Raw genomic sequence first — 12,024 nt, 5'->3', positions numbered from 1 at the left:
GGGCTGTTTGTGTTTTTGATATTGAGCTGCATGAGCTGCTTGTAAATTTTGGAGATTAATCCTTTGTCAGTTGCTTCATTTGCAAATATTTTCTCCCATTCTGAGGGTTATCTTTTCATCTTGTTTATGGTTTCCTTTCAGCACAGTTTTAGAGTCTGAATTCTAATGTCTGCACACAGCCTTCTCGTTTTTCTTTCCTCCTTTCTTTTTTTTTTTCTTCCTTTCTTCCTTCCTTCTTCCCTCCCTCCCTCCCTTCCTTTCTTCCTTTTTTCCAGGCCTCCCTTTTTTCTTTCTTATTTTTTTCTTTTTAGTTGAAAATTTGGGATTTGATTTTGAAGATCACTTTCTAAAGAAACTCATAACAGACCATGCACAGAATATGTCCTTAGTTAGTAGGAGAGTCTGGGGTTTTTTCAGAGACCCTCTATTGACTCTCTGAGTTGAAACAGTTTAGACTCAACATAAAATATGCCTTGTTTACCCAGGCTCTTCATGCTCTGCATACTGTTACAGTCCTTGAAGAGCTTGTCAGTGACAAGTAAGATAAATGAATGAAGAGGACTTTACAAGTGTTTAAAAGCTAAGTATAGCATGTGCTGTCCACTACTTAATTAAACAGACCTGCACTAAACTAAGTAACGTTGTGGTGGAAACTTCTAGGCCCTTCCCTTTCTGCAAGACCCCCACCACCTCCAACAGTGCTCAAGATGTTAGAAATTTCTTGGTTGTCTGCAGTTGCTAATGTGTTAGCCTAGGTTTGAAACCATCGTATTGGTTAAAGCATTAAAAATTAGTGTGACTTGTGGATAATGACTTTTGAATTTATATTAGGGCTTGGTCAGCAATATGGACTCCCTTGGGGCTCGATCAAGATTTTATAATGTGTCTGAGTTTCATCCTTTTCACAGAGAACTTTAAAAAAAAAAAAAAAATGAGCTGCTTCTCTCATCAGCTCTGATTGGGGTCAATGTCCAGAGAGTCAGAGCCCATTTCCAACTCAATCTTAATTTTTATAATAAAGGGGTCAGTCTTTATGAATCTGAGCAGTAGGGTAGAGTGGTTACTTAGGAAGCTCTGGCATCATAATCCCAAATCTATCATTTGTATGATCTTGGGTAAGTTTCTTAGTTTTTCTCAGTTTCTTTCTTTCTTTCTAAATACTACCACTGCTATTATTTATTTTACTTTGACTTTCCCTTTTTACCCATGCATTACAAAGGCGTTTTTCTCAAACTTATCCCACAATCTCAGCTCACAATATTGTAGCAAAGAAGGCAAATAGAGCTGTCATACTGGTAAGCCTCAGTTTCTTTATCTGTAAAGTGGGGATAATAGCAGCCTCTAGTAGGGCTGATAGTAAGGTCATATGCATTTGAGTTGCTCTTGGTTCTTATGGGCTTCTGCCCCTGTGATAGCAGCTATTAAAGATTTTGAATATACCCCTCCCCGGCAACCTACATCAGAGCATTGGTGTGACTGACTAGAAGAGATGACAACAGCAAAGTGCTGTGCTTGGCACACAGCAAGGGCTAGGAAAGCCTAGTTATTATCACTGATATTCACGGGAGGCTCTGTCTCACAGTGCCAGCCTTCCTTCTGCTACTATTAAGGATACTAATCTCTACATCATTAGAAAAGTACATAGAACTCTTTCTCTGTAAATAATTCTGCCCCCATGGACTGCACTGGGTGATAGAACAGAGGTGGTGATAGCGGAACAGAGTTGTTGATATTCTCGGCTATAATTGCTGCCCATAACCCTTTGGGGAATTCCTCAGGTTCCTAAGGTGACAGCAGGAAGTACTTTATCAGAATAATCTCCCTCCCTTGCTTTTAGAAGGGAAAAGAAAAGAAAAGAAAAGCTACCAAAAAAGTACAGTAAGGAAGGAGAACAGATCAACATCTATTCATGTGGAGTTTGGTTCATGCTAAAACATTCTTTCCTCTCTTGCCCATTTTATAGATACAGGAACTGAGGCTCATGGAAAAGTGATTCAGTTTGAGTCACAGAGTGAATGTTTGGCAGCAACAGTGTTAGTGCTAGGCCTCTGTTACTTGCCTAAGAAAGTTGAGAGATCTAACTCCCTAGGTAATGAGAAATCTCAGAACTGTCCATGAAAAGGCCTGGTAGTCACAGAAATGTTAGTCCTGTGCAGATCTTAGACTGTTGCTGAGATTCCCATAAAAACAGACCCAGAGACAGGGATTTGGTGCAGGTAGTTTATTTGGGAGGTGATCCCAAGAAGCATGGTGAGAAGTGATACAGGGACGTGAAAGGCAGATAAACATGTATTAATGGGTAGTTTCCCAATGTATTCAACCAGGGCTGCACCCTGCTGGGGACCTACTGAGAGATTCCGGAACACACCATAGTATGATCCCACTAAGGGATTGGGGGTGCTGGTTAATTTTCCATCACGTCCCTCCCTCATAGATTGAGGGGTTTTCTAAGGGCATGAACTGCCCAACTCTTCTGTCTGCCCTGTTCCCTGGCGAAACTTGCCCCTGTGATCAGAGAAAGACCTCATGCAGAGAGAGGTGCAGGGGCTTGAGGTGGGAAGATAACAGCACATCCAGGACTGCCCATTCAATCTACAGGTGACCTCCAGGGTGGAACAAGAGGGTATGGGAGGGGCACTGACTTCCCTATAACAATTAAAAATAAAATAAAATAAGGGTACTTAATGAGTAGGTACAGAAATAGCAGCCACACCGGCCATGGTGACTACTAACGTTCTGTCTATAAATAAGGACTAAGGGAAAAGGGCTTCAGCACAGTTGGGGGGAAGAGTCTCGTCAATGTCCTGTTTGGCTGCAGATGGATGGGAGGAAGGACTGATGAGCTGAATGGGTCGGAAGAGGTCAGAGCAGTTTTCAAGGCAGGACTGATGCTGCAGCAGTAGATTGTGTAGATATTTGTAAATACAGAGGTGTCCAGAGCCTGGCTCGTTTTCCCAGAGATGCCATAGTTTGACATGTGTGAGCATATGGCTATGGCTCTTCCTAACTTCTTTCCCAAATGCCCCAAGCTGGTAAATTCTGAGAAATAAGATAGGAATTATCATCTCAAATATTTCTCCTGCTCTCCCCACATCCAATAAAGGAATGAGGAAAGCACCACCCCAACACACACACACACACACAGACACACACACACACGCACGCACGCACGCACGCACGATGTTTTGGGTTCCAGTTCCCCTCATTGACCTGTTTTTCCTCTCATGGCGATTAGAGAGTGAGTTTACCATGGAATCTCCCCAGTCCACTCTTCCTTCTAGCCATGTCCACACCAACTTTCAAATCTTGGCTCAAGGGTCATCTGACCTATGGAGCCTTATTGATGTCACAGCCCTTAGCTAGAGGGGATTTCCCCTGCCTCCAGACACGCATGTAAACCAAGCCTTTCTCCTTGTTTTTCTTCTCATGTTGTGTTATAGTCCATCCTCTAATTCCTCATATATTTATCTTTGCTTTGTTGCATGCATCTGGCCTGTGACCTTACCCTTCATACACTACCGTAGGACTCTGGAGTCAGAAACCTGGGTTTAAGTCCTGTTCTTCTGCTCACTAGCTGAGTGATCATGGGCTTGGTTTCCTCAATTGTAAAAGACAGCTCATAAGAATAGCTATCTCAGGATTCAATGACTGCATTCTGCTCAGACCCTTAGCCTGGCACATAATTGTTTTAGTCTTTATGGTTGCAGGAGTTTGGTGAGTGTTGAATGAATTTCTGTGCAATGTCCACAGTAGAAGGCAGACGCCCTTCAGTGACTCTTACTCACTCCCATAAGGTTCCCTAATGCAGCATATTCCCCTAATAGTTTCTTCACCCTCCTGCTTCATTTTGTCCTGCAAGAGTGACCCAAGCTTTGGAACCCAGACCCCACTCAGTTATGATTCATTGCCGTGTGGGCCTGGTGGATGTTCAGGAAATCCCTCTCCTTTTCACTGTTCAGTTGTTGTCTGGTTTTTTCATCTTTAACTCAGAGACAAGAACTGTTGACCTTGCTCTAACTTCACAGAAACATGACCAGTAGAAGAGTTCTGGACTCTTTCGGATTTCCCTGGCAGGAAAGAGGGAGAAAGAGAGAGAAGAAAGTGTAATTGCTATTGTATAGTATTATCTCCATATCCCATAGCAACAAATCTTATTATATATTTTTTCTTATTTAAACCATAGTCATGAAGGTTTTATTGTTAACTTGATCCAGATGACTGATCAAAGCATAGTTCATTATTGCCACCTTGCTAAAATATTTTCAAGGCAGTTTTAATGTTACACTTTTATGGCTACATATTGCTGTTAAGCTATTGAGTCTGTTTCTAGTCAATTGAGGATTTTCATTTTGTTTCAAGAGCTCCTTGGATAAACTCTTCAGAAATGTCAAGAGAGATGGAGTATATGACACCTTTTCACAGATGGTGTTCATCAGGGATTTCAGTTAATGGATACAGTTTCAGTTTTCCATGGTTGACTTTGGGTGCTAATGGAAGTATTCTATAAAGATTCCTGTTCTTCCAAACGCTAGATGATAGGAAGGAAATGAACCCCATAACACTCCCACACTCTTTATTCTGAATGATGTAAGTACCCAAAGACAGGGAGTACTTCAGTAGGTCCACTTTATTCAAGAACAGAATATTTCTCAAACAAGAACAATTTGACTTTTGTAACAGCTCCGAAACTATACATTTAGCCTGCTCCCTCACTCCCGAGAACGACCACCACCAAAATCAGATGGACAACAGGGAAGGTTAAACTATCACATGAAGAGTTACATACTCACCTGGCTCGTCATAGATGCTAATTGTGTATTTTTTCCTTTCATCTGTTCCAAAGTGGCCTATTCATTCCTTCGTACATTTACACATTTATTCCACACACACTTACTTGCTACTTATATACCAGACTCTGTGCTAGGTGGTGAGTCCAAGGGTAATTCACACCTAGTGCTTCCCTCAAGAGAATTTCAACCTAGTGACAGAGAAAGCCCAGAAAACACGTGACTACTTACCATGCATTGACATAAGTGCTATGATGGAAGCGCGTGGGCGTGGGTACAGCATTCTGGGAGAGGCAGTAGAGGGGCACTTAATCCTTCTGAGGTGGACTTACGGAAAGTGGTTCTGGAGGTGATGGTGTTGAAGCTAAGACCAGAAGAACTAATGAGTATAACCCAGGTAAAGGGGGAGAGAATAAAAGGCATGACAGGACCAGAGATCAGCCTGTCCCAGGTCAGGGAGGGGAGGATAGGCAGCCGAGAGGTGAACAGCAGTTACCTCACAAGAGCTTCATAAGCTACGGAGGAGACGGGGCTCTTTCCTGAGGGCAGTGGGGAGCCTCTGAGGAATCTAAAGCCAGGTCGTAACAGAGGTCTGATGTCACTCTTGACTACAGATTGTGTTCAGTGCGAGGCAAGAGTGTAGCAGGAGAACCGTTAGGAACCTATTGCCCCAGAGCAATAAGGTGGCGCCTGGAAGAAAGAGGAAGTAGAAAATGAAATCTGATGAGATTTGTCTCAGCAGTCATGACATAATACAGTAAAACCAATATAACACAGTTAGCCAGGGCGAACGTGTCAGGTCAGCAGTTTGGTAAACCCTGAAAAGGAAATAAAAATGGGCTTCAGTGAATTACTAAATGAGGCCATGAGTTGCCAAGTGCAGAGCTGTGGAAAGCTATCTAGTTCCAACTCTATATTAGCTTTCCCGGGATTTCAGTTATGACTGCCCCGAGGATTTGCTGTCTAAGGCTTTGTGGTGGGCACCTTGTATATCTCTGATGGCCACAGGGATGTGAACCATCACCTGGTAAACGTGTCTGGAAATATTTGAACGAATAGTATCCTTGTTCCAATCCTTCTTTAAATTTTCTGCAGTTTTTCTTCCATCCACCTTTAGGGAATGTTATTCATGGCTTTCTATCCTTCTAGACCATTCTTGGTGTGTTAGGAAACCAATATAATTGTGTGGAGCTGAGGATAGGTGGTGTAGATTGAAAAAACTTTTTAAGAGATCCATTTCCAATTTCACAGTCAAATGGGCAGGATTTGGTCAAACTTTTCTACGGAAGGGAAAACTAGCCACCAGCCTGTAAGAAATCGGTCATAGTTTAGGGGACGTGCTACAAGCAAGATAAATAAAAACGGTCTAAAATATCAGGCTAAACTCTCATTTTTCATCTCCATTTCACACTCTTCTCTTCCAGCCCAGACTAATCAAAAGAAGCCTCTTCCGCTCACGATGGCTCTGTGTACATTTCCCCCAGATCTGGTATTCACATGAACAACGTGGTTTATTTATATTTCAGCACCAAATTGGAAAGATGACATCATTCATTTACAGTCTTTATCCCATGACATGCCTATTCTCCAACACCTCATTTCAGCAGACACATTTAGGACTGCATATAGCATCTTGTCTAGCTTGTACATTCTTTTATGGGATACAGTTCCAAGGTAGGGAGCTTTAAGCTTGTCGCTGGTAAGAAAATAATCTCATAAAATCACAGGAGCTTCCCCAAAGGATAAGGGCATTATGATGTTTACAATAGCAGAGTTATTGTTTGTTCATTTAGGCTTCATCGTTCATTCTTGGGCGAGTCCCTTCCTTCTTGACCACAGCAGATCTTACAGCTCCCTTCAGACTTCTAGAATTCTATTAGAAGAAACAATTCCAGATTTATTAGTTCATGAGTTCAAAAGTATAGGCTCCTGACACTACTGGAATTTTAGGTGTAAACGCTGAATTTCACAATCTCGTGTATAAGAGATTCCCGGATAGGGGAATCTCAGCACTTGGTCGGCAACAGCTCCACTGACCTGCTGTTTCTCATAAGATGTAACTTGTCCATTGGGTCTTCTGACACTTTAAGTGGACAAGTGAAGGATGGAAATGCTGTCAGCTGCCAACGGTTGCCTGAGATATTTTAATTCGATTTTTAGGTGGCTCTTTCCCACTACTTTTATTGTTTTTATCCACATACACGCATGTTTTTACGTCCACTCTGGGGCCTTTCAAATACCGTACACATTTTTAAAAAATGGAGTGAGTAAATCATGAGACATCCTCTGTCACATAGAATTGCGACGTGAGGTGTTTCCAAAACATTTATGAGAAAGCTACGTCTACCTGTTCGGCTGTTGCCTTTTTTTGCTAGCAACACGGCTAAGAGAAAAGCCTAGTGATTGAGAATTGGAAGGCCCGGAAAATCTCCGTGTTCTATGTCAAGAAAGAGCCTCTGGGGGCTGAAATCTGTGCCTTGATTTCCTAGCTATAAATGAAGATAGTAATAATTCCTCCCAGGAAAGTTTTGAGGTTAAGTTAAGATCATACATGAAAAATACTATAAGAGTAGACTGCTAGGTCCAGAATTATTATCAGAGTATTATTTATATTACGTAGTAACATTCCAGCTGGCTGGGGGCTCTGCCAGCCTCTGACTTCCAGCTCTCTTAAAGTGCTGATGGCTTGGTGTCATGAGCCACCAGTGGTATTGTTATGGCAACTCATGAGATGTTCTCAACTCTTAGTGACCTTCCCTGGCTAAGGACAGTCATGCAGCTCGCCTCTAGAATGGCAGCGCCCTTCAGAATTATGGCCCCTTCTTTCTTTCAGTCACTGGTTGCAACAGCATGCATAATGTTATCTACATCTGCTTGGCCCCGTGTTAGATTCTGGAGAGAGGCAGATGAAAGAAACAGCCTCAAGTTTACTGACAAATGGACAGATAAATCGGTGGTTAGAGAGGGGTGGTAAGTAGGAGGCACACGTCACCTGCTCTCAAGGGTGGGGTCAGGAAAAGGCCAGAGACAGAAGTTAGAAGCAAGGGAAGGTGGCTGGGGGAGGTGTCACAGGCAAAGGAAACCACATGTATTAAGAAGGAGAAGTGTCTTCCAGTAAACAACAGCAACAGTAATAGTAATAACAGCATGACTTTTATTTCAAGCCCATTACGTGCCAGAGCCTGGACTGACTTGAAGTCCATCGCATCATTTTCTCCTTAGAACAACCGCAGGGAAGGGGGTACTATTACTCCCATTTTGAAGTTGAGGAAATTGGGGCACAGAAATAGTTAACTCTCAGGAGACCACGGAACCGGCAAAGCGGTGGAGCAACACTTGAGCCCAGACGGCCTTATCTCCAAACCCACACTTGTAGTCCTACATTTCCTGGCTTTCCCAGCTGGATATTTTTATCTGCCTTTTTCCATGGTCTTTAGGCAGTTTTCTAGATTCTGTGACCCTGTTAGGTCGATTGATCCGTTGGTCTCTTTCTTGCCCTACATAATAAAACAGTACAATTCTATGGCCCTTGGGGTTTAACTCTGACACCTAGTTGTCTCATGTGACAAACATAACAGGGAGTAAAGCTCTTCTCCATCAACTTCGCTTTTTTTTTGCTTAATTTCTTCAAAGAACAATATCAGTTAAAATGTCCATCGAGTGCCCTTTCCCTGGAAGTCATCATGGTAACAAACCATCCCCACCAGTATTTTTGCATTCGGCAGCTTTTAAGTGGATTTCTCGGCCTTGTCTTGCAAGGCCACTGTTTGTCTATAGTTCTGTGTCTCCATCCAGCCCTTTTCCATCTTTTCATCCAGGGCTTCCCTCTCTTGCTTGCTCTAGAGTGTCGGATGTGACCATTGATGATATGTGGTTGCAGGCTTACTCCGGACCTCTGTGATCGCTTGATAACATAAAACAAAGCACTTTAGTATGTGTCCATTTATTGCCTTTTAAATCTCGTGGGGGAAGTACACTTATGGCTCTGAATGGAGATCCAGCAACATAGGGGCTTCAAGGATGTGACAAAACCTCTTTCGCCAAAGCTCATGGCATGGTGCATTCTTTGTTAAGTTTCAGTGTAACTAAAAATGAGAACTGTTCCTAAAAAAGGAACAAAGGGAGCCCTATAGGTGCTGTAATTATGCCCTGAGTCTCTTTGGCTGGTCTTCTAGCTCCTGACGGAATCTTCCCTGGTTTTTGTTCTGTGCAGACCCAGAACAGAATGAAGCTGATGGCGGACAACTATGATGAGGACCACCACCACTACCACCACCACCACCATCACCACCACCACCGATCTCCTGGGAGGTCGCAACATTCCAATCACAGGCCCTCTCCTGACCAGGTCAGTTTCATTGCCGCTTACCTCCAAGGCCCCTTTTACCCTTTGGATATTCTAAGATAAAATAAATAATCCTCAAGAAATAATAAACAGCATAAAGTGATACGTTCTTTGAACTGAAACTAATAGCTTTGGTATTTATTTCCATCACTCAAGGAATCTAAATGTTTTCCTTTCTCCTTCCTCTTTAAGGTTTTGTCTGTTCTTGTTTATGTTATGCATTTTCTTTCCTCCTCTCCTTTCTTCTTTCATAGATATGTAGTCTGTTGCTGGCTCAGTATCTAATGGTGGCTTACTTTGGAATGTCTGTTTCAGAGTTTTAAGAGAAAGCACTTTGTTTCCATGAGCTTGGCAATCAGAGAAGCCTTGAGTTTGGTGAGAACAGTCCTAGAAAGTTCCTTAGTGATGCAAATTAAAAGTGGGGTAAAATAACATGAAAAGAAATCAGTTTTGCTTCATTTTAGCCAGTGAAGTCGAGGGGTCCAGTTTATTTGATTTGGACCCTATCTTCTCCCTTAACTAAGTAAAGAAGTGAAGAGATGGATTGACAAAAGCACAGCCCTCCTGTGGTTTTCAGCGATATTCACGCTCACCCACCACATGCAAAAACTATTTATGTTTAGCATTAACACTCTTGAAGGTAAATTTTGTGGAAATTATGAAATGAAATGCAAACTAGCAGGATAATATAATCAATATTGACAGTAATTCCTCCTTTATTGTACCATGACCTTTTTTTAAAGTAGTTTAACGTATACAATAAATTTTAAGAGGGATGGGGTCATAGGTAATGGAATGGAATCATCTGGGTAAGTGTGAATGCCTTTGTTCTATATTTCTAAATATGTGAGGGAAGGGCTTATTTGAATTACCTGTGTGAGGAGGGGTTTACCTGTTTGTTGGAGGAAGGGGTGCTTATTGTACTCCTAAAATTTTTTTTCAGGTGGCTCTGTTTCCTTTTTACCTCATGTCACTCCATCCCATAGGAGAAGTTAAGATTCCAAGTCTCCAAGGTGTTTTCCCAGTAGTACAACTCCAGGGGGCATCATTTATATAGTACACAACATAAAATATACCCCCTGGAGCTGTGCAGTGAGGTAGCTCCAGTCGGAGGGCTCCCCGCCCCCAGCTTGGCCCTATCCTCGTACTGGGAAACATTTGCCCTCAGAGACCTCAACCCTGGAGAAGATGTCCACGTAGGACATCTTAGTTTCTGAAGCCAAGTGCAGAAAGGCACTGGTTTATGTCATTAGCTCTCAAAAATGGTTCTCAGTTTGGAGATCAGCAAAATGGAGAGAGAGATTAATTTTATGTCATTATCTCATATGTCTGTGGTTTGGGTCTGATTTGGTTTTATTTATTCAGTTCTCATCCCTCACAGCCACCACCACCTCCCCACACTCACCTGCCCCAGTATACCTGGCATCCTGCTAACTAATTCATTCTCACTCTTGATCCCTGCCCTTTGCTCCTTGACCTTCTGCCATGAGGTGTAAGTGCAAGGCTTTATTGGTGCTAGAAGGCCATCCTGGAATTTCCCCCAGAGAAACAGGAACACAGAGCACTATAGGGACGGAAAGAAGGTTTGGAGGCAAATTGGGGAAGTGGTTTGCACAAGAACCTGCTGAGATAACCGTCTTGTTTCATCACGGAGACACATACACTAATGTGTCCTGCTAGAAACACGGCACCAGTTCAAATTTACCTTCCTTGTGAGTGATATTTTTTACAAAAGTTAGTCTCCGGATACCTTTCCAGAGATCTTTAATTATTAGACTAGAGTACTTGCCTGTTCGGTTGACCCTCTTAAGTTTGTCTACAGACACTAGAGGTTGTCATGGGGCAGAAATAATTGCTCAGGGGTGGTGCCCTCCACAGAAGAATTAGCATTCCTTGAGGAATGTCTGACTAACACACGTGGTCAGGACCTCTGGTACGCATTTCTCATTGGCACTGTTAGGAAGGTGGTGATGATACTCCGCTTTCACATTCTCCATGTCAGTAACTACTCTAAGCAAACCATGAACATAGAGGCAGAGAGCCTCATCCTCTTCTACAGATGAAAAATCCAGGCCCTGAGAGGAGGGGGTCCTCAACCGACTAGAGTCCTGCTGCTGGGTCGTTGCTTCTTCAGCCGATACTTGGAGCACATGTTCCACGCCGGCCACTTTGCTGGGCTTGGGGAAGAGGATGATGGATAATACCCCTGTATTCGAGGGGTTTGCTGTCTGGTTTAGAGCAAAAGTCTGATGTCTCATTCAGTTCTGCTCAGGATCTTGTCAATCAGAACCAGACAGATAACAGGTAGTTTTAACTTAATTAGGGGGCCCATGACTTAGGAACTGCAGTGGGGTTCACTGTGAAAGTGAAATACCCTTAATCAGAAGGATAGCTTTGTGGTTTTAAACTGGAGTCAGCTAGGCTGTAAAGTTCCCTTGGTGCACTTTTTCAATCAGAGAAGGAGGCTTAAGTTAGGAGCCCTGGTAGGAATAGGTTGACTCCAGTGATGGAGATGGCAAGATCCCCTGGGCTGGTTGCCCTTTCTGACTAGGTATTCCAGGTCTTGGACAGTGATGCCTTCCCCTGTACGGGATTTTGAGATTCATATTCACCAACTCATCTATCAATATGTGCATTGTTATAAATCTAAGTAAGTCCCAGACTGTAACAGTTATTGAATGGCTGGGAAGTCTTTCCCCGTTGATTGTAAAAGCTACACGTAATTGTGTAAGTATATATATTAGTATGTATGGAGTGGAACTACTTCTTTGGAGAAAGTGACAGCTTCATATCAGTATGTGACAACATTAGAGTCTGAATAATGGATTGATTTGGATGAGATTTAAATTAAACACTCTTGATGTTAATTGAACTGACTTAAAGGGGAAAGGT

General features: G+C 42.7%; 1 protein-coding gene across 1 annotated transcript in view; it reads left to right on the top strand.

Annotated features, from left to right (window-relative positions):
- Positions 1-12,024, top strand: part of ERC2 (ELKS/RAB6-interacting/CAST family member 2) — a 759,104-nt gene that overhangs the window by 734,877 nt on the left and 12,203 nt on the right. The window contains exon 14 of the mRNA XM_027121473.1: positions 9,001-9,135. Within this exon, the coding sequence (XP_026977274.1) occupies positions 9,001-9,135 (135 nt within the window). The remainder of the gene's footprint in view (positions 1-9,000; positions 9,136-12,024) is intronic.

This window comes from Aethalodelphis obliquidens, unplaced genomic scaffold (genome assembly GCF_003676395.1).
Source record: "Aethalodelphis obliquidens isolate GAN/ISIS:26980383/991018 unplaced genomic scaffold, ASM367639v1 scaffold22, whole genome shotgun sequence".
Classification (NCBI taxonomy): Eukaryota; Metazoa; Chordata; class Mammalia; order Artiodactyla; family Delphinidae; genus Aethalodelphis; species Aethalodelphis obliquidens.
The sequence above is the reverse complement of the archived record's forward strand: the minus strand, read 5'-3'. Positions and strand labels throughout refer to the sequence as shown.